Below are 23,533 nucleotides of genomic sequence, written 5' to 3' on the forward strand. Positions count from 1 at the left end.
ATTGAAATTTGCTACACTACTAACAAATAATAAGTCACACGCAAAGGCACACACAAGAACACACATACAATAAATCAGTGGCTCCAACCGCGAATGGAATTTAGATAAATAACCCAAAGCAGATTAAATTATAATAAAACAAAGGTGGAACAAAATAAATGATATCAATGGAAAAATACTATATACGTTCCCACATAATAACAGAACATGGAAGCACACCACAGTAGTGATCATTTACCGACGCCAAGCCATCATCTCATTATAATCATCAAAGCCACCAAAATTAATAACGTGTCCATCAGATAAGATAAGAGGGGGATGACCATTACGTAATAATAACAAAGGCAAGGAACTCAAACAATGAGTAGAATGTGACAAGAAAACGTAAGGAGAATGGCATACTTTAAGTTAAATATCGACCAGCAAATTTCAATTTTTCACTGTCTTGACGTTACTAATAATAATAATAATAATAATAATAATAATAATAATTGGTTATTATTATTATTGGTTATTATTATTATTATTATCATTATTATTATTATTTATGTAAGAGGTGATAGTTAGAAATTTCATTTTCTTTTGTTAAGCAGTTAGCCTACAGCTTAGATAATTTAGAATAAAGGGGGCTTTGGATTACGCTAGTATACGTATACGAGGCGTCACTAATTAAAGACCGAACAATGCAAATAACGATCGCGTCCAATTAATTAGCCTGGCAAGGCAATAGCAACAGTTAGAAGGTAAATACAAACGACGAAGAAAAAAATTTGGGAGGAAAATCAACACCAAAATTAAATAACAGAATAATAATAATAAACATCGCAAGAATGGGTAGGCGAACAAGGTACGAACACAACACAGTAAGATTAAAAACTCGCACAAAATACAACCTCATAGACGCATAACTAGCGATATCAAATTCCCACATAATTTAGTTACAGACTTTTACGAATTTACTGCATAACCGATACAATGAATTTGCTTCCAGATTTTTACAGTTTTCAATTAACGAACCGAAGTTTCGAAGTATGTGCTCTTTGGCAGTACGAGATCACTTGCATAATATAGAATTTCCAGTACTTACTTGAGTAGAGTTATCCAATACTAAGACTTACAACACATTTAGAGATGGCCATTTTGGTAACGGTTAACAGACAAGGGTTTCTTCTTACACTAGTACAATAAATACGGATTGGAGCACACTGATACAGTACATATTCAAAGGATCAACGGCGAAGCCCTGACATCTTCAACTTATCCTGGCGAGTAATTCGACATTATTAGCACTATCCGACTGCACCAAGATGTCTTTTTACGAGCGCGTTTAAGACCAGCCATGTTGAACGCTCCAACACAACAGACAGACTGCTCCGCTCTCACACAGAGAAGGCGGAAGTCCGCAGCTCCCAGCATTCCAAGTGCTCACTGCGCATGGCCGCATGGCCCTCGATCAAAATCGAGCGAATCAGATAAATCCAGCAAATACGTAACAATAGGAGATATACTTTTGAATTAAATTTGCATGGTAAATTCCACAACTAGACGACAGTTCCAAACAATAAACGACAGATAACGTCTCGATTGACAAGTAGACATGCCAGATAAATAAATACTCGTACATGTTTTCATGTTGCAATTCCATTATGCCAAATAAGTATTAGCTGCCATTTTCACGTCACAGATATCATGATTTTCAAAACAATAATAGATAAATATTTAAAAACGAAAGCAGGTAAATGATATATTGCAGCAGTTGACTTCGAGGAGGCCTTCGAAACAGTCTGCAGGGGGGCATTGTTCGAAGAGTTGGGCCGCTTATAACAAAATGAGAAGTGGGATTGAGTAGATTATGGGGTAGCACGTGGATTGATAGAGAAAAATAAGGGGTGTAATTATCGCCGATTCTATTTTTATTTATAAATGATGTACTACAGGCTCGTGGTGGAGAGAAGAGGGCTTGTCCATTAAGAGGAAATCTAGAAATACCGGACTGATGACACTAACGGCCAGTGGCATGAAAAAGTATAAATGAGGTGACAGAATTCTCTGAAGAATGATCATTGAAAATTAACATTGGGAAGACGAAGGTGCTGATATATAAGGTGGAAATAGAGCAGAAATGAACAATGGATGAAACATGGAGATTACTAACAAACTAGACGACTATATATGAGCAGCAAATGGACTTGCTAGATGTATTCTTGGTTAAACCACGGGAAATTGTTGATAAAACCGAGGTAATTGAAGGAATAGGAGACCATAAGGCTGTAATAATGGATGTAGGACTCGTACCAAAAATGCTTAATAAGAGGGTCACAAAAGACAAGAAATTATACAGAAAAACTAAAGTTGATGAATTTGGGACTTACCTTAAATCACAATTCAGTTGTTGGATACGTGAAGGGAATAATGTGGATACACTTTGGGCTAAATTTAAAGAAATCATTTGGGAAGGAGAGAAGAGATTTGTACCTGTTAAGAAGGGTAAAATGACCTCAGACCCCGTTTATTACACAAGGGAAATAAGAGAATTAAAAAGAAAATGTAGAATAGTAAACAGGAAAATAAAAGAAGGTAGGGAGAATAGAGAAACTAGAAAACAGCTAATGAGGGAACTGAATAGAGTGAAAAAGGAAGCAAAGGAGAATTATATGAATGGCATTCTTCAAGAGGGTAATGACCACAAAGGTAAATGGAAAAATCTGTATTCATATATTAGGAATCAAAAAGGAAAAGGAATCCAAATTCCTACAATGGTGAGAGAAGGGAGTGAACACTATTTAACAGATACTGAGAAAGCAAACCTCTTTAGTAGGGAATTCAGAGATTCAGTAGAAGATTGTCAGGACTTGGAAACCGTAACAGAAGATAGAGAGGGAGAGACACACGGGGATAAAAGAAGCTTCTCATTCACAAATGAAGATATTTTCAGAGAAATCCAACTGCTTCAGCAAGGAAAAGCAGCAGGAAGTGATCAAATTACTGAGGATCTATTAAAGACAATGGGGTGGTATATAGTGCCTTATTTAAAATTTCTCTTTGACTATGTCATAAATAATAGTGTAATACCGAAGGAATGGAAGGAATCTATAATAATACCAATTTATAAAGGAAAGGGTGATAAAAGGAAACCAGAGAATACAGACCAATCAGCCTGACCAGTATAATTTGTAAAATACTGGAGAGTTTAATAGCAAAATACATCAGAGGGATATGTGATGATAAAAATTGGTTCATGAGGAGCCAGTACGGATTTAGAAAGAAATTTTCTTGCGAGGCACAACTGGTGGGATTTCAGCAGGACATATCAGATCAGTTAGATTCAGGAGGCCAGTTAGATTGCATAGCCATAGTTCTTTCCAATGCCTTAGATAGAGTGGAACATGGAATATTATTAAAGAAATTGGAGGGAATAGGATTGGACGTAAGGGTTATACGTTGGATAAGAACATTTCTAAATTCAAGGGTTCAGAAAGTCAAAGTAGGAAATAATATATCGCAGGAAGAGAAAGTTTGGAAGGGAACTGCACAGGGTAGTATAATCGGTCCATTACTTTTCTTAATATACGCAAATGATTTAGGAAACAATATAACATCGAAAATAAGATTGTATGCAGATGACATAATTGTTTATAGGGAAATAAATACCATTGAGGATTGTTCAGAATTACAAAGGGACCTTGACAGTATCCAAGAATGGGTTGAAGAAAATGATATGAAGATTAATGGAGGCAAATCAACTGTTACAACATTTACAAACAGGAGTTTTAAAACTGAATTTGAATATACTTTGGATGAGGTACTTATCCCAAAACATGGCAAGTGCAAATACTTAGGTGTGAGATTTGAAAGTAATTTGCACTGGAAGGGTCATGTTGATGACATTGTTGGGAAAGCATACAGATCGTTATATGTCATAATGAGGCTACTTAAAGGATGCAACAAAGAATTAAAAGAAAATAGTTACTTAAGTGTGGTTCGTCCATTATTGGAATATGCAAACAGTGTTTGGGATCCTCACCAAGAATACCTAATAAAAGAACTAGATGGTGTGCAGAGAAAAGCAGCAAGGTTTGTAACAGGGGATTTCAGGAGAAAGAGTAGTGTATCAGAAATGTTAGATGAACTTGGGTGGGAAACTTTAAGTAAGAGAAGGGAGAAAACTAGACTTATAGGATTATATAGAGCCTATACAGGAGAAGAAGCATGGAGAGATATCCGTGAGAGGCTTCAGTTGGAAAATAATTATATTGGTAGAACTGACCACAAGTACAAAATTAGAAGGAATTTTAGCAGAAGCGATATGGGTAAATTTTCTTTCATAGGGAAGGGTGTGAAGGAGCGGAACAGTTTACCAGGGGTAATATTAGGACCAAACAGAGTGGAAGGAAGCATTTATAGAATCCACCATAACGATGAACTGTATGAACACCAGAACATCGTCACATCCAGAAGGAAAAGGCACCCGAACTTTCATGCACACCTGGCCATCTGGATTCTGAAAGCTTCACGAACATATTCTCAGTAACAGGAAGAGGCAGGGTTCTAAGAACAAAAGGATCACGTCAGTTAAATCGGATATAAAATAACTAGGTATCCCACTGGCACAAACTCATCACCGACTACTGTTCTGTCAAGCCATCCAACAGGGAGTTTTCCCAACGTCCCTTACAGGGAAGAAGGCTACAGGAACTAAGTGGACAGAGGAGAGAGAGCTGGTTCAGTCAGCAAATGAAGGAATATTGGAAAAAGAAAAAGCAACAACACCAAATAGTAGATATGAGCCCTGTGGTCTTCAGTAGGCCCAAACGACAAAGAAGAACCAGAAGAAAGGAATGGGTTACATCAACATGGGCAATAAATTAATAAAACATCAGAGACCAAAGGAAAATATTTAATATAAGTGCAAGCAGCTAACAACTGAATGGTATGAAAACTGGATAGAATGTAATTTTACAGTGTCAGATACACAATATAAAATTTAACTGGTAAGTTAATGATGGATAATGTACCAATTACTGAATGGGAAACAAAATATTTAAGGAACTAGGTTCATAGCAAATTAGAGTACATCGTAAATTCATTACTAAAGAATTTATTACATTTTTTGGAATAGAGACTTTCTTCATATGTTAAATACTAGTCCGTGAATTTCCTCCCCGATCAACGATAGTTCATGTTAACGCAATTTTGGTTGTAGAAAGGTACACACACGCTATGCTGTCGAAAAGGCTTGTAGACAGGTGCCATGGAAGTTAAGTTCAAATAATTTCCCTTTTAACCAGTTTTCAAATAAGGACATTGGTAATCTTCACAAACCAGTTCCAAGCATCGAGCACACGACTAATATGTATATTAAATCATGTCTAGTCACATCTGAATTGCAGGATTTAATACAGTGAAGCCACCCTGTTACATTAACAGAATGTTACGACGGAGGCCGTAGCTAAAAACATTTCCCATTATGAAACAGGCTCAAATAAATGTATAAATATGTTTCATTTATTTAAATTGTGTAATATTTCTGCAGGCTGAGCAATTATGTCCTTGTTGAGATAGGAATTCAAAGATAACTCACCACGACACTCATTACATGGCTCACGAGAGTGAGTGAGCAGGTGTTTACTATATTTTGATTTAACGAAACTATTCAATGCATTCGATAGAACAGTGTCAGTATGTGTGAGTACGTGCCGAACATAACAGCCCTTCAACGAAGCCTTCTGCCGCTAACGTTGGAACACTACTGGTGCTGTCCGGTATGTGTAACGAGCAAATGTCTATTAAGAACAGACTTACGACGAAAGTTTTTACCACATTCATTACAGGAGCACAGGTATACTCCAGTGTGAATAAGCACAAGTGAACTAGAAAAGGTCTTACCATAAACCTCTTAACATGTATGTCACCAGGCCAGCGTTCTCCAATGTGAGTGTACATATGGGTATTAAGAACACATTTTCTTCATGAAACTTTGTACCATGTTAGTTACAAGAGTGTAGTGCTTTCAGCACTGTGAATAAGCATGTGAGCACTAAGATTATACTTCACGCGAAACCGTTTACCACATACCCTACAGGAATGTGGGCGAACATCTTCATGAATAAGCATGTGTCTACCAAGATTGCTTTTCCTACGAAATATTTTCCCACATATTTTACAACAGTTCAGCCGTTCTTGGGTGTGAGTATGCATATGAAAATTAAGATCGCTCATTTCCCTAAAGTTTTTACAGCATTCTTTACATTGGTGCGGGTATTCTCCGGCGTGAATATGTATATGTGCACGAAGATCATTGTTACGACAAAACTTTTTACCACACACGTCACAACAATATGGGCGATTATCTGCGTCCGCGTGAGTAACCATATGTCTACGAAGATTGCTTTTTCTACCAAACGTTTTCGGACATATGTCACAACGATAGGGGCGTTCTCCAGTGTGGATGAGCATTTGTCTATCATATTTATCACGAGACCTTTCACCACAAGCCTCTTCATCAGGTACCTCAGAGGAAAGTGGGCCATCTTCCGTGCGGGTGGCGTTGTGTCCATGAAGAGTCTGCTTCCTGTGAAATAGTTTCCCACATATGTTACAACAGTATGGGGGAACCCTGTCATGAGTTAGAATGTGGCCTAGAAGATCAGATTTTTTAGATAACTTCCGGCCACATTCATCACAACAGTGGAGAGGGGTCTCTTGTGTGCTAACATGTGTCTTTTTAGAATTTTCTTCATTCTAAAAGATTTTCCACATGTACAGCATTGGTGCGGCCCATTTCTGTTACCAGATATTTGTCTAACTTAACAGAAACAGTAGTACCGTATTCTTTACGATCCATCGGCCGTTCCCGAGAATTAGACAAAAGGCGGTGATTGCATATATTGTGGGGTGGCAAACTGCAAACCACCTCACCTGCTGTTTTCAATATCTTGCATCTGCTATCACATGTATCGACTACACCTCTGGTCAATACTACAACGTACTCCACACAAGAATACATAGTATATATTTGAGTACAAAAACAAAATCAAATACCTCTGGTCAATTCTCCAACGTACTCCACACTAGAAAACATAGTATATATTTGAGTACAAAAACAAAATCAAAATCAAATACCTCTGGTCAATACTCCAACGTACTCCACACTAGAAAACATAGTATATATTTGAGTACAAAAATAAAATCAAATATCAACTACATAAGCAAATTCAATATAGGTACCGAATAGTATCATGTCATATTACAAGGTAACTTTATGACAGGCAGATAATCAAAGAGTGGGTATCCAAACGAACAATGAAGTGAGCTCGTCGTACAAGCATACTCTCGGACAAGGTATAATTCTACATATTTCTCCACAGTGAGTGAGGGGTTCTGCCGAAGAAACATAATGGAAAATTTAACGCTGATATCTGAAAAATTCTGGAAAAAGCAAGCGTTGTTCAATAATACACTGCTATACAATTAGAGGGACATGAATTTGATTGCGTGTACCATGTGAATAGGTCAGGATTATGTTATACACTGTTGCTTTTATTGCTCTGTTATTATTACGAATTAGAGAAATCCTCTGCATTTCATTCCCAAGCTATGTCTAAACGGCTGTAGTCAAATGTATCGTACTATACCTCAGAGTGAAAACTGACGAGCAATGTCTGACTCTGTCATAAAAATATGTCTCCGTACTACTTATTTAGCGTATGGCAAACACACACTATACTATTAGTGTAAGTTTCATCAGACAAAACGGGATATCTGAATGAGACACAACGTGTACTGCAGGAAAGTTGGACCATTCATGCTGTAGCCACAGAGCATAATGTGGCTTCCCCAGTTGTTGGGGTGTTCGGAAAGAATTTCCTGAAACTGGTACATACACCCAAAGGGCAGGACAAAGGAGAAAACTAAAAACATCTGCCAGTGAGGACTCACACCCTGTGAGTTGTTCTCTCTGCTGGCACTCAATGACTGCCCTCGACCTACAAAATGATCTAAGAGTAGCAGGTGGTTGCAGTGTCAGTGACCAAACAATATGCAACAGTCTCGGAAAGGCAGGTTTACGATCAGGAAGTCCTCATCAGATCCCTCAATTAAGACTGGCAACTGCATCAGTGGCAAAACGTATTGTTTAAAGACGAGTCCCGATTTTGTCCAGCAGGATGCGACGGACGTTTATGTGTATACTGTCATCTATTTGAATGTTATAATGAAGTCAAGGAAATGGACAGAACTGGCTGCGGCTCAGTCATGGTGTGGGGTGGCATCACAATTGATGGCCAAACGGAACTTCACATAATCAGAGACTGACTTAATGCTCTGTGGTATACTAACGAGATTGTACAATATCATGTTATGCCCATTAAAGTTGTAATCGGTGGTGTAACCACGAGTGGTCGCTGTATGAGGTTTTCTCTGAAATTACATTTATTGTGATATTAATTCACAGTGATGGAACGGTGGTGACGAGCTCTCCCTTCTAGCTGAGTTTATAAATGTCGTGAGTAAAGCGACTCACATTTAAAGGGCAAACATCCCCTCGCCAAGTTGGGACAAAGGTTCGTATGTGTCCGTGCACGCTGCGTGAGAACATCTCTCATCACGCGACTAATGGCGTTGGCGTTACGTTGAAGTGTAGCGGAAAACTTAATCCTGTTGTAGGCGTTAGTATTTGACTTAAGTTGCACGCGAAATATTCTCCATTTGCAGTTACTGATGACTGTGTCTTCAGAAATGTCAAGTCGAGGAAAAATGCTAGTTCAATTAGCGCTGTTACAAAATCCAGGTTACTCACTTGTTGGAGGGAAGACCTATTGTACTTTTTTTTTGCTAGTTGTTTTACGTCGCACTGACACAGATAGGTCTTACAGCGAGGATGGGACAGTAAAGGGCTAGGAGTGGGAAGGAAGCGGCCGTGGCTTTAATTAAGGTACAGCCCCAGCATTTGCCTGGTGTGAAAATAGGAAACCACGGAAAACCATTTTCATAGTTCAGAATACCAATATATATCTCACAGCCCGCCTGATGGCCATGATCGTTAAGGCGCTGACACCGAGGTTAGCCGGTTCAGTCCCTTTGGTCGAAAATAATTTTACTATCAGAATGTTGGCCGGCAGGGTAGGGGAGGTGGTGGTATACAATTTTTAATAACTTGATTGCGTGCCAAAAGCCTGGATTAAATTCCAAACCTCTCCGCAGTGCTCATATGCAGTGAGGGCATATGACGCTGTTGATGGTGATTCGTCTGTCGTATGGGGACGTTAAGCCTTGAGCAGACCCCTTGATGCTACTCGGCAGGAGTAGGCTATGTGCCGGCACCAGGCTTCACCCTCTCCCTACTATCATATATCACGTCATTCATTTCATCTCATTAACTCCTCTGATGAGGTTGACGTTAGAAAGGGCATCCAGTCATCCAAACCGCCACAACAGATTCATCTCACCTCATACCCGACCCCGTAGGGAAACGGGACAAGGGTTGGACAAACAACACCATTATACATCTCAGAAAACTTCGCGAAAATTGTAGCCGTGAAGGAGATTGTAAAGACACAAACTTTAAACAGATTACTGCCTTATTCGGTCTTGTTTATCTAGCTGGAGTAAAAATAGCTTAGCACGTGAATATGGAAGAATTATGGAGAGATCATGGGACTGCGCCGGATGACCATGAGAAGGTTTTATTTGATGTTCCGAGCACTCAGGTTTGACAACGTAAATGACAGAAATCTGAGAAAGACGAATGATATTTTAGCACCTACTGTATACGAAGTTTTTGAAGATTTCGTCGATCGATGTAAAGCAAATTATTAATTTGGGGAATATACAACTGTGGATGAAATGTTGAAAGCTTTCCGTGGTCGGTATAAGTTCCGAAAATACATAGCAAATAAGCCACCTAAATATGGCATAAATATTTATGCGCTGGTAGATGCAAGTATGTTCTATACCGCCAACTTAGAAATATATGCAGGTCGGCAGCCTGAAGACTCTTACAAGGTTGACAATAGTGCAAGTGGCGTTGTAAAGCATATTGTTGCTTCCACACTGAACACAGGAAAGAACATCACAATGGAAAACTATTCCAACTATAGGAACAGAGCGGAAAGCAAATCCCCCTTCGCTTCTCAATGTGAAACAGAGGATACAGAACAGCAGTATGTTCGGATCTTCAAAAAAACAGGCGTCGTTTATAGCAAGGGCGAGAGTGTGTTACATTTGTCCACGATGAGGCCTGAGGTGAACAAAAAACTGGAGATAATGACTTTTTATAACTTGACAAAAGGATAAATGTGACAAAGGCTTTTCAGTCTGTCAAACACACAGCAAATACAATGTAAATTAAAACACTATAAACATATCTGTAAAACACACACTAACATGACATGTAGAATGACATGTTTCGTTCTACAAGAACATCCTCAGATTCTATCAAATCACTTTACAGATAGTGTATGTTAGTGTGTGTTTTACAGATATGTTTATAGTGTGTTAATTTACATTGTATTTGCTGCGTGTTTGACAGATTGAAAAGCCTTTGTCACATTTAACTAAGTCAACACTGGAAAACATGCCTTCATTTTTAACTAATTGACAAAAGGAGGCGTAGATGTGGATGAGTTGAAAGGTCCATATTCAGTGCCCAGAGTAAGTTGCATATAGCCTCTAACGATATTCTGAATGTACGTGAAATCAACAGGCAGATAATCTACAGGGAAAATACAAACGAGTTAGTAGCAAGGCGGGTATTTTTGAAGATACTGTCCCTTGGTCTCATGAAGCCACACCTCATAAGCCGTTCCTCCACCACAAACCTGCCGCAGACTTCACCTAATGCTACACGGAGATTTGCAGGAGCTCAACAAACGAAGAAAAGGGACCTTGAAGACATCTGACCTGACTGCTGTGCGTTTTGCCCTCGTAGAAAGAACAGGAAAGCAAATAAAATGTGTAATCCTTGTGAAAAACGGATCTGTCCTGATCATTCTGTGTAGAATTGTCCTGAATGCATGGAAAGTGCTCAAGAGTAAATCTAAAGGTGTCATAGGAAACGAGACCCTGTATTTTGAGCACTTGTTTTAGAAATGTTGTGTTGCATGTGTGACGTATTATTTCTTATAACTGTAGGATGCAAATTATCTTTATGAACATTGCAGCTGTTATTTTAGTAGTAAATTGTGTTTTCCATAAACGGCTTACTTAATTTTTATCTAAAAGTTATAATGCAGACTTATGCAGTCTTATGCCTCACAAAATTGTGAACGATATCATTTTTATTTTCTTGTGAGAAAAAGCCTCACGCACGACCACTCGCTACAGGCCACCTCTGAGTCACATGCTGGAGTACAGTTTGCTTTATGTCTTACAGCGACGATGGGATAGGAAGGGCCTAGGTGTGGGTGTGGTCTTCACTGTGGTACAGCCCCAGCATCTGCCTGGTGAGAAAATGAGAAACCACGGAAAACCACCTTCAGGGCCGTCGACCGCGGGGTTCGAACACAGCTGCACACCATTAACCACGCGGGACAACTTTGGGCCCATCTTGTAGCACCTCAGACACAGACTTCTAGGACAGAATTCCACAAGAAACTGTTTGCAGATTTGTAAGAAGCAGGAATACGGAGGGCCAACTAGATATTGAAACGGTTCTTTTTGGGCTCTATGAGAATTAATTGAAGGACTTTCCACTTTGGTTTATGACATTGTATTGAATTTCCAGTCATAGAGCCAACATATGTGATAAGAAGTGAACAGCATATACAGTAGTGGTGCCCCACCCCCACCCACGGCAATAACTAAAAAGGAAAGATACAAGTTCAATTCATCAAAGAATGAACAGGAACGACAATAATAATAAATTACACCACTTAGTTTTCAAATCCAAAGTCATGGGCCCCTCACAAGCCATGGGCCCCCTAACCCATGGGGTCTGTGGGGTCTTTATTGCCACCACTGAATATATGTACATTACAGTTAAATAAAGGTTTTCTTTTTCAGATAAAATATCTGTCTCACTCCAACCATTCCTGAAAAAACAATGCAGCTTTTTCTCTAATTTTTTGAGCAGTATGTTTGAAATGCCAGATCTTGAAGTGTCCTGGCCTTTACTTCTAGTAAATAAATTTAAAAATTCAATTACAATGGTGAACAATGGCACAAACATCACTTCGTAAGTGAGTGTCCAATCTCCTGTTACATATGATGGTGTATTCAAACCTTCAAATTCTAGAAAGTCTCAAATCGTCGAGCAGAGAAAGGAGGAGTACTCAAATGTTATCAACACATTATTTAAACCTAAACACATCACAAAGTCCGTTTAGACTTCACGACTGGTATGTTCATGCAACTGAATAACATCCAGCATAAATGCAATTTCATTTCTAGCAGTTCGAGAAACCCGATTTACTGACTAGGTCCGTATTTAGTCAGAAGGTTAAAAAATATTTAAAGGCAAACCAGCATCCAAGAGAAACATGGATGAAGCATTTTGGAATGGGTGTCATCCTAGCAAATGAGTCTGAGTGCAATCCAGATGTGAATGAAAATACTATCCATAACAGCAGTTAAGCAAAACACAAATCTTCTCGTTGAAGCTTGAAGACAGGAACAAATCCCTCAGCTGCTAAAAGCCTGAGGAAAGGCAACCAATAGAGATCCGCATGCCTTCTGAACCACCAATTCTGCAAAAAGAAATCCAAGATGCCCCGCGAACATGACATCATTGTGGAAGCTCTGAAAATTGGCAGAGGTAAAAAATTGAGACCATATACCAGATCCTGATTCATTGCTGGAAGATCGGTGTGACATCTGAAGACTGGAAAACATTTCTTATATACTCATTATGTAAGAAAGGCAACTGAGTTATATCAGTGCTGCAGTAGACCAGGATACTACCAGACAATTAGTGAATGTCAGGAAGGATGCTCCTCCGGTGACGGCTGTGCTATATAACACAGGACAGTGCGGCGGGCACAACTTTAAGCATATGATTAAAGCTGAAAGCACAATTTGCGAAAATGATTACTAATATGGATGGCTATAAACTGCGTAAAGGCAATGTGAATTTTAGCGCTGTTGGATGCTAGAGGAATGGTGCAAACTATGGACTGAAGCAATATGCAGATGAAAGTACATTACTGATATAAATAACATACCAAACAGATATTTAATACAGGCAAATTATATCAGCGACTATAAAAACAAGCATGCTATATAATAGCAAATATAAACGATAAATTGGTGTCCCTGAAGTATATCTTGAGTAGAAGGGTTACAAAATGGGAATATTGAGATGGTTGGTTATCTTTAGAAAAGTGACGCTACTCTCATCTCGACAGCCCATGACCTTATTAAGAAATTTTAGTGTTCATTTCATTGGGAGTAAAAGGTCAGGACATCCTTAGATTCCAGCACATTCACTGCTTCGCATCAACTAGTTCCAAAGAGATCTGAAGGAGCGTCAAAAAGCAGAAAGAAAAATGAAGATAAAATGTTGATGCAGGATGAATCTTCAGCAAGTGCTGGCCATACATTTACAAATAACTAAGTCACTATAAAGACAGCTAAGGGTGAACTTATGTTTAATGATTTCTTGATCAATTATTGGGTGTGAGTTATCTAAACAAAAGACTGTCCCATTTCATGCTGAAGTTAAGTCATGTAAGAAATGTTCTGAGAACAGTTGGGACCCAGATGAAATTGTTAATGAAAAAGTAACTGAACAGACAGAATTACTGATCAATTAGAAGTTGTTAAGTGATATTTTTCAACTTCTCTGATTCCAACACGTAATTTATACCATTTTCATAATTAGCTTCCATTTACCTCCGGTTTCCAAATTCAATATTAGTTGGTAAGGCACAAAATATTGAACTAGTGGTCTAAATATGAGGGCACACTCCATCCTTTAGAATATTACTTGCTCTCGTATTTGTGACACAAATTAGTTCATTGTCAATGTACTGAGGGTACAGTGTCTCCCTGCTCTCTACTATGTCCATCTCTGCTAAAGGCTCTGAACTTGGAGATAGTGCAATAGTTTTTTCTTCAATGTTTAGATGGCTCTGCCAGTGATATATAAGAGACCTCTTAAGGGCAAAACCCTAATTAATCCTGAAACCGAACTTTCTAACTCATGTTTGTAAACGTGAGAGTATATTGTTGATGTTTTTAGTTCCAAAGTGGCACATATTCCCTCTATGAAATCCTCTACGTCTATCAGCCCATCTTAAGCTAGAATATAATATTTATGGCCAGTCTGGATCTCCCTTAGTTAATGGAAGTCATCCAATCCGATCCTTGTATTGTAAACATCCTGGGATCTCTCTATATAAGCTGAGGCATTCTTTACACCCAGTGTCTTGCATTGCTGTTAGGATTGTGCACGCCTCATTTCGGAGGGGATCAATGGAGGTGAGGGTTTGGGCCTGAAGGAAGTCCGAATTACTAATGTATGGCAGAATACACTTATCTAAGTGCACTTAACTCCGTGTAAAGTGTAGGGAAGATCTTCTCAGTTTTCATTAATTATAACCTTTAGGGCTTACTTTCCTTGTAACATAGGCTGCTCCCGGGACTTAAATAATCATTTCGCTTATGGGAAATTGGTTGACTGTAAGGCAGCATAATTGGTTACCCCTGTAATTATCCCATTCAAATTGAATTGAGTGACTACATTTTTAACTCTACAAGTGAACTTACATTTTTCAGCTTTAAAGGTATTTCCCACATAGTCACCCCGTAGTATAGGATTAGCCTCTGCTTCGTCGGGCCATTAGAATGCTTAGGGTTCGAATCTTTTCATTTTGGAGTGCTTGATGTCCGCCTCCATGCCCTTCCCCTCTCGGTATCACCATAGTCTTGCTTTTCTCTGTATTGATTTTCATGCCACACTTGCCAGCTCCTGCTGGATCGGGGTATTTATGCCACTTCTCCATTTTCCTCTTTTCTTCCACCATTCCTCTTGTACAATCTTGTCCCAACCTAAATTTCGTCTTCTTATGCCGCTGTCTACTGATTCAATCCATCTTGCTCTAGGTCTTCCTCCTGCCCTCGCACTTTGCCTCCAGTATCTGTCTTGGAATTCTATTCTCCTTTATCCTCTTTCGATGTCCCAACTGCCTTAGTTTATTCTTTTCAACTCTCTCATTTAGTTTTCCTATCTCAACTTCCTTCTGACCATCTTCATCTCTCACTCCATCTTTCCTATTGTACTTCTTAAAAACTTCATCTCACTGGCTTGAATTCTGCTCTCTTGCCTGCTCGTCTCAGCTGCATAAGTCAGTACATTTTGTACATTATCTCTTTACTTTTCCTTGGTATTACTTTGCTGCAAACACTTTGGCAGAATGCATTACTCTGCAGTACCCCTGCTTATCTCTATGACCACCTAGCATTTTGCGTTAATCCACTTCCTAGGTATTTAAAGCTGTCCACAATTTTCAGACTCTGACTTCCAATTTTCACAGTGCCATTTCCATGCCTTTCCCCTCTCGACATCACCATAGTCTTGCTTTTCTCTGTACTGATTTTCATGTCATACTTCAAAATTTTTCATTCAGTACATCTAGTTGTTGTTGCACTTCTTTGCCGTCCTTTCCCCAGATCACATCATCATCTGCAAATAGCAGTATCTTCATCTTTATCACCATAGGCTTCCTTTGTTACCTTTACAAATTTGTCCATGGCCATAATAAACAAAAGAGGTGACAGCACACTCTCCTGTCTTAGTCCAGTCTTATTCCTTCTGTCTTTCCATCTGGGGTCAGTACTCTGCTAACACAATTGTTGTACATTAATTGCACCATTTCTAACATGTATCTTTCAAACCACATTTTAACCATGGTTTCCCAAACCTTAACTCTGGGAACACTATCAAATGCCTTTTCTGTATCTATGAAAGTCATGACCAGATCCTTTCCATATTCCCAGTTCTTTTCCATCAGCTGTCTCATGCTAAAGATCGGGTCCACTGTACATCTTCCACTCCTGAAGCCATATTGTTCCTCTTGTAATTCTCCTTTCAACTTTTTCTCATTCTTCTGTATAATATCCTTTCCAGTATCTCAACTACCTGCAATATAAGTGTGATTCCGCTATAGTTACCACAAATTTTCTTGTCCCATTTCTTAAACACTGGTATTATTATCCCTTTTTCCCAGTCTTCTGGTACACATTTGTGTTTCTACATAGACTTTAGTAGTTGGTGCAACCATTGCATACCAACAGGTCCAGCAGCCTTTAACATTTCCACATTGATTTCATCCATCCCTGTTGCTTTTCCCATCTTCATATTTTGTACCAATAACTGCACCTCCCACATTGTTATATCACCCTCTGTTGTTGACTACTGTGCAGCTGTTCACATTCATTAGCTTATCACAATAATCCTTCCATCTTCTCTTTATCTCTTCTGGGTGTGTTAACAGTTCCCCACCTTCCTTATTCACTAGCTTTCTGTCTTCTTATTTTTTGTACGAGGACGGTTTGAAAAGTTCTCGGAATCACCGCTAGATGTCAGTGATGGAGCAACGAGGTTCCTGCACAATAATCACACATCCTTTGTGAGGGAACACGTGGCGCATCAGTGCTCTAGTTGCAGGAGTGTGGTAGTGACGACTCTTTGTTGTTGTTCCTGTGTAGTGATTTGCGACAATGGAAAAAACTGAGATTCGAGCAGTGATTAAATACTTTTTAAAGAAAGGTATGAAAGCCAAGGAAATTCATGCCGACTTTCAGAACACACTGGGGGACTCTGCTCCTTCATTTTCAACTGTTGCCAAGTGGATCAGCGAGTTTAAATTTGGTCGAGAGAGCTTGGATGATGATCCGCGTAGTGGACGGCCAAAAAGTGTTACAACACCAAGAATTTATCACAAAAGTGCATAAAATAGTCATGGAGGATCGTCGACTGAAAGTGCGGGAGATTGCTGAAGCTGTAGGGATGTCTTCTGAACGGGTATATTATATTTTAGCCAAAGAATTAGTTATGAAAAAATTATCCTCAAGATGGGTGCCGCGGCTCTTGACATTGGACAATAAACACACCAGATTGGAAATGTCCGAACAAAGTCTGGCCGGTTTTCAGTGCAACCAACAAGATTTTTTTGCACCGATTTGTGACTACAGATAAAACTTGGGTCCACTACTATACCCCAGAGACAAAACAGCACTCAAAGCAGTGGAAACATGCTGATTCACCACCAAAGAAAGCAAAGGCAGTGCGTTTGGACAGAAAGGTCATGGCCTCAGTTTTCTGGGATGCAAAAGGCATTCTGCTGATAGATTATCTTCCTACTGGCCAAACAATTACGGGGCAATACTATGCAAACCTCCTAGACCAACTACAGGAAAAGATATGCAAAACAAGGCCTGTTTTGGCAAGGAAAAAGGTCATCTTTCATCAGGACAATGCTCCGCCGCACACAAGTGTTATTGCCATGGCAAAACTTCATGAAATGAGGTACGAATTGTTGCCACATCCACCTTATTCACCTGATTTGGCACCATCAGACTTTCATCTATTCCCCAAGCTGAAAATTTTCCTCAGTGGACGGAGAGTTCCTACAAGGGAAGAACTGACAGCCGAATTGGAGAGGTATTTTGCAGGCCTGGAGGAATCTCATTTTTGAGATGGGATCAAGGCATTGAACATCGCTGGACCAAATGCATGTCTACAGGGAGACTATGTTGAAAAATGAAAGCAGTTCCACCGAGGTAAGATACTTAATTCTAGTACATTCCGAGAACTTTTCGAACCACCTACGTAAGTCTATATAGCATCCTTTTACTGCCACTTAGATCCACCTCCATTTTTTGTGTAAATTACTCCCAACTCTTTTTCCTCTGACCACCCTCTTACATCTTCCTCTACTGTTGAGATACTTCCTTTTGCTTTCTTCTGTTTGATCTCTTCTTTCACCACTTTCCTCGCTTCCTCATTCCCCCATGGTGTCTTCTTTCACTCTTGTATATGTCCTGCCACAAGGACTCTCTGCTGCACTAACAATGCCATTTTAAATAAGGCCACTCGTCTTCTACATTCACCACTTCAGCAACTGGGATTTGTTGCTTCAATCTCTCATGAAAAATCTTCCCGTACAATATTGTCTTTCAATTTCCATACTTTTATTTTGCTTTCTCTTATCTCTTTTAGGTTTTCCATTTTTTTAAACTGTAATTTTACCACCACAACTCTATGGTCCCCTCCAAATGCTTCTTCTGGTAAAGCCGTCACATCCATCAACTTGATGCAATTTTTCCTTTCCACAAAAATGTAGTCAATTACTGACTTTTTTCTTCTATCACCCCACCTGTATCTCGTAATTTTCCTGTTGTTTTTCTATTAAACCATGTATTCCCCATTATAACTCCATTCCTTTTACAGAAGTCCACTAGTTTCTCTCCTTCTTGATTCTCTTTCCCATATCCATATGGTCCAATGACTTCTTCCTTTCCTTGTCTCTCGTTTCTCACTTGTGCATTCAGAACTCCTGTAATAACCACTTCCACACCTGAAATATTTGTTTCTACTTTCTCCAAGAATCCTTCAATATCTTCTTTCCTCTTTCCTGCCTGTGGTGCATACACTTATATAAAGTCCATCACTTCAACCTTCATCTTTAGCCTAATCTTCATTATTCTGTCACACATTCTACCACTTCAACATACTCCTCCAATGGCTTCGAAATGATTAGTCCCACTCTATTTATTGCATCTTGGCCACCACTCCAGTGTATCCTCTCCTCAGTTTCTTCCTTCCCTTATATTTCCATTTCACTTCACTGAGCCCCATCATTTCCACCTTCTCCTTCTCCATGAAATCTGGTACTTCCTCTGCCTTTTCTGTCAGGGTCATAAGATTTACTATTGCTATATTAATGTTGGTTACTGGTTGCCCATTTCTCACAGTTCCCCCAGTACCCTGAAAACTGCATGTTGCATTCAGCAGGGGACATCCTAACCTTTTCTGAGGTTGAATTACTAGTACCATACCATATATAGGCTATCATTATGATGGGCTTGCCACTTCATAAAGCATTTTATACCTACTGCCAGGTGTTATTCTACGCCGCTTCACTGGAGTACAGATGCTACAAGTTTCCCTCTTCTGTCACGGATGCCATACCGAAGTCCACCTTCTCCGCAAGTGATGCCGTTGGGGTCTTCACCCATACCCTGGGCTTGGGCCCTCGATGTTTGTGACCCCTAGGGAGAGGGTGTCCCAGATTTTAAAGCGCCAGGACCTGGGCTGCCTATTGGTCTGTGGGTTGTATTGGATATTTCAATCTGCCCTACTGAGTTGTAGGGTCCCCCTATCCACCACCTGGGCACGCTCACTCAAGAGGTTAACAGGCTCCCCCGAGGGTTGTAAAAGAATTGTAAAATGGTTTGTGACCCATTCTCGGACGTGCAATAATGGAGATGTAGTCTCCTGCTCAAATTTTAAGGCTAGCCTCAATTTCAATTGAGAATGAATCAACTCTATCATGGTCACGTTCATCTAAATGGGAGCTCAATCCCTTGATAATTTAATTGTACCTGTTAGGAGCCAATCAGCTCATGTTATACAGTGCCATATTTGTTTAGCTCTTATGTTGTTTTCTCGAGATGACGAGCTCCAGTACTGTTTCAAAGTCGTAAGGGTTTATGAGCAACGTTGCTCTTCTAAGTACTGTTAACTTATTGTGATGACACAAAAGTCTTTTAAAGAAGAAAGATATAAAATGTCTTGAATTTTGTTAGTTTAACTTTTACTTTGAATATTGCATGTCTAGCGATTTGACTCAGGCACTTCCTACTCCTCTGTGATCAATGGTAACAGTTAACATTGATGTTAGGTGAAGAGAAGTGCTGCTACATATCTACGCAACTTTCCAACTCTTGCTGAGCTATGACAACTTTACAATTTGTTTTACCTCATACTGACACAGACTGGTCTTATGGTGGTGATGTTTAGGAAAGGGGTGGGAGTAGGAAGGATGTGGCCATAGCCCCAGCAACTGAAAGGTGTGAAAACTGGAAACCATGGAAAAGGCATTTCTGTTACCATCAATCTACGAGAAAAGAGAGAAATAAGTCAAAACTATTTAAAGAACAAGCCATACGGCACCTATCACATGCACAACCCTATTCAACACACAGCCATGGTGAATTTCAGAAGAGAACTATAAAGGAGTTTGAAGACCAAAACTGTGATACAATAAGGAGCTGGCCTATCTCCCATTTCGTTCTACCTAGTGCTCAAAAACTGAGGAAAATACAATGAGAAATCTAATAATCAAACAGGTCACTATTGGAGCCACGACTACAAAGAAAGATATCAGATGTCTGACCTTTGCAGATGACATCAAGACTTTAGCGAACAGCCGTGAAGATTCTCCCACTGTTGCCAGTCTACCGGTGAGGATATATCATGACAAGAGTAATGGCACACCAGAGAAAGCACTTCGATCATTCAATCAATTGGGAGAGTTGATATTTTCCTTTTGTTATGCTAAGGTCTCCACTCTCCACATTTCCTATGCTTTTGAGCGAACACGTGATGGTTACCTCTTTCCTGCAGGAGCGCTAGTAGGATGTAATCTCACTGCATGTGTAGGATCCAGGGAACCTATTGCTTTATGCTGAGAATGTGATTTTAAGTTGTAATTAGCTGGTGTAATAGTACATATTGCATGTTGTTTTGTGTGAGTTGCTAGTTGTCTTCAGAGTGGTAACACAATTCCAGAAATAGTGAAAGGAGCCGCTACATGATCTAAATTAACTGCATCCTTGCTTCAGTTTGTGATTATTTCACTTGAATTTTACTTTAATCAAATTAAGACACAGCAAAATAACCAGGCCACGTTGTGTTCAGTGTATACAAGGTACGGCCTACGTATAAAATGAAAGCTGGCAATTGTCTAATTGAAGTATTACTCTTTCAATGGTAGGTACTGGTATTGGCACGATATTTACACAATGGTTCACTGCTAAGTAGAGGCATTTCAATTCACAAATTTCCATGTGATGCAGACCAAAGTCTGAAATGGGTGTGTTTTGAAGCCAAAAAAAGGAAAGACCACTTGAAACTGAAATTGTGGTGCACCAATAACAAAATAAAGAAATTGGAAGCTGATTTGGAAGTAAAGAAAGCAGAGATGGGTGAGTTCAACAATCACTTTCATACTAATTGAAAAACAATAACAGAAGCCAATGAGCACGATCATGAACACTCTAAGATCTTATTTATACTTGACCAAAATTTTAAATTACAACAAGCTGTCACATTGTTGGTGAGAAAACTGCATAAAATAGTGCATTAAATGGCAATTTATTTCTCTGAAAGGCTACGCGTATGCACAAAATTATTTATCCAACTCGCCTTCAAGGGGCACATTGAGTCGTTACCTAGGAAACACATCATTCCAGCAGCAGTGACAAATCTCGTCCAAGAGACTTCTTGTAGAAATTGAAGGAATGAATGAGGCCAAAAATGTGTGCTCTGTCATTACTGATGCCTTCTTTCAACCGGTAAGTCAACCTCTTATAAACTACCCATCAACTATTCCCTTATGTAGAGGTTGCCTAATTGAACTGTACAATCTGACACTGTCAGTCATCAAACAGGTTTAAAGTATTGGTTGTGTAATTCTAAGATTGGTTACAGATAACCTCAAGACAAATGTGAATATGATGAAACAACTACAAAATGGAGGAATACTGAAGTCTCAGATTCTTCACCCTACCAATCAAGACCGACCTCTACTCCTAGACTTCGACCAATGTCACATTCTTAAAAATGTCAGGACGTAACTTTTACAAAAAAGCATGTACACTGAGAAAGAAGAAATTGGTGGGAGCCCTAATCAAAAATGTACACATCATGTAGCCCAAAGAAGTGATAAACCAGTTCCTTTCTTAACTAGAAAGCATGTGGCACACATCAATTTCAGGGAAATGAATGTGAAACAGGTCAAGTATATACTTTCATACTGCTCTTCAATATCTGAAGGACAACAACATCCAGTTTCAAGGATGTGCTTTCCAAAGCAGTGGTGCTAAAAATGATAAAGAAATGGTTTGAAATCCATGATGTAAGTAGCACTATTTTGCAGCGATTAAAGCCAGAAAAGATGCACGTATTCAACATAAGCAATGAGAGATTGGTGTATTAAGTACCTTCTCTCATCAGGATTCTATTTCATGTTTACAAGATCATTTAATAGCGACCCTGTAGAGCATTTCATCAGCAAGCTGAGAAGCATATCTGGAAGCAATGACATGTTGAATTGCAGAGCTGTGATATTCAGTAGGAATAGCAATATGAATAGCTCCTTATGAAAAGATATAGGCTCAGGGGTTCAAATGTTCAATTGCAGACAACATCAAGTGTAACCTAAACAACTTCATCAATCTCCCAGTAAGCATTTCCATTTCTTGGATATATAACAACAGAACTGGCAACAATAACATATCGGAGTTTCTGTTACGCTGCAAGTACAGAAGGAAATCAACTGCAAGTTCCGCTGACAGCTGGCCGGAAAAAAAAAATAGCTCCCCTTTGATGGACATAATTTACAAGAGGGATATTTCTGATAAGCTGCACAATCCAACTGAAGTACGTATTAAACTGGGTACTAAACATACTTGTTGATGTTACAAAGCTCAAGTTTGCTAGCACATGTGAAACTCTAACACAGTGAAGTTGCATTGTGACCAGCTCTCAAATGCCTCATCTCTTCGGACAAAAGGCATGCAGAAAGGTTGAACTTACCCATAAAAATGATATACTGTACTCGTCTTTCTGAAAAACCAAACTTCACAAGTAACTGAATGGTTTGAGCATGTTCAAGTTCTAAATGCAAAGCAGCCAAGTAGGAAAATCTTGCATGTGTCTGCTAGCGTGCTGACCGACCAGCATCCTAGTAGTGCAGAGAGGTGAGTAGTGGAGAAATTGTACACTAGTTCACTATAAGCGCTTTCAGCCGGAGTGGAAAGGTATGGAGTGCATAACAGAAGCTGACAGTTCACCCAATGTTAGAGAACGCACGTCCCTCATAGAAAGATGTACAGTAGCCGATAAACTGCCACGAAGAGCATTTCAAATAATGCCATGATCCATCACTACAGAACAGTAGTCAGATCGCAGTTCCTATGCTCAGCAGAGACTCTGCTAAAGGACATGAAATACACTACGGATGACAAAGAAATGTTAAAAGATGCATTCCAAGGAAAATTCGGGACCCAGACAACTCTAATAATAAATGATGTTATTGGCTCTACATCCCACAAAGTCCTTTTATGGTTTTCAGAGACGCCAAAGTGCCGGAATTTTATTCCGCAGGAGTTCCTTTACGTGCCAGTAAACCTACCTACACAAGGCTGATGTAAGTGAGCACCTTCAAATACCATCGGACTGATCCAGGATCAAACCTGCCAAGTTGGGGTCAGAGGCCTGCACCTCATCCATCTGAGCCACTCAGCCCAGCAAGCGGAGGAGTCCCATGAAATTCACAAATAATTACAGATATTGAAAACAATGAAATGG

General features: G+C 39.4%; 1 protein-coding gene across 1 annotated transcript in view; it reads right to left on the reverse strand.

The window, feature by feature from the left end:
* Positions 1-4,891: 4,891 nt before the first annotated feature.
* The window catches only part of LOC136866911 (zinc finger protein 431), a 282,813-nt gene continuing 264,171 nt past the window's right edge, over positions 4,892-23,533 (reverse strand). The window contains exon 8 of the mRNA XM_068226903.1: positions 4,892-6,571. Coding sequence (XP_068083004.1) covers positions 5,992-6,571 — 580 coding nt within the window. The 3' untranslated portion in view covers positions 4,892-5,991. The remainder of the gene's footprint in view (positions 6,572-23,533) is intronic.

The sequence above is a fragment of the Anabrus simplex genome, chromosome 3 (genome assembly GCF_040414725.1).
Source record: "Anabrus simplex isolate iqAnaSimp1 chromosome 3, ASM4041472v1, whole genome shotgun sequence".
Classification (NCBI taxonomy): Eukaryota; Metazoa; Arthropoda; class Insecta; order Orthoptera; family Tettigoniidae; genus Anabrus; species Anabrus simplex.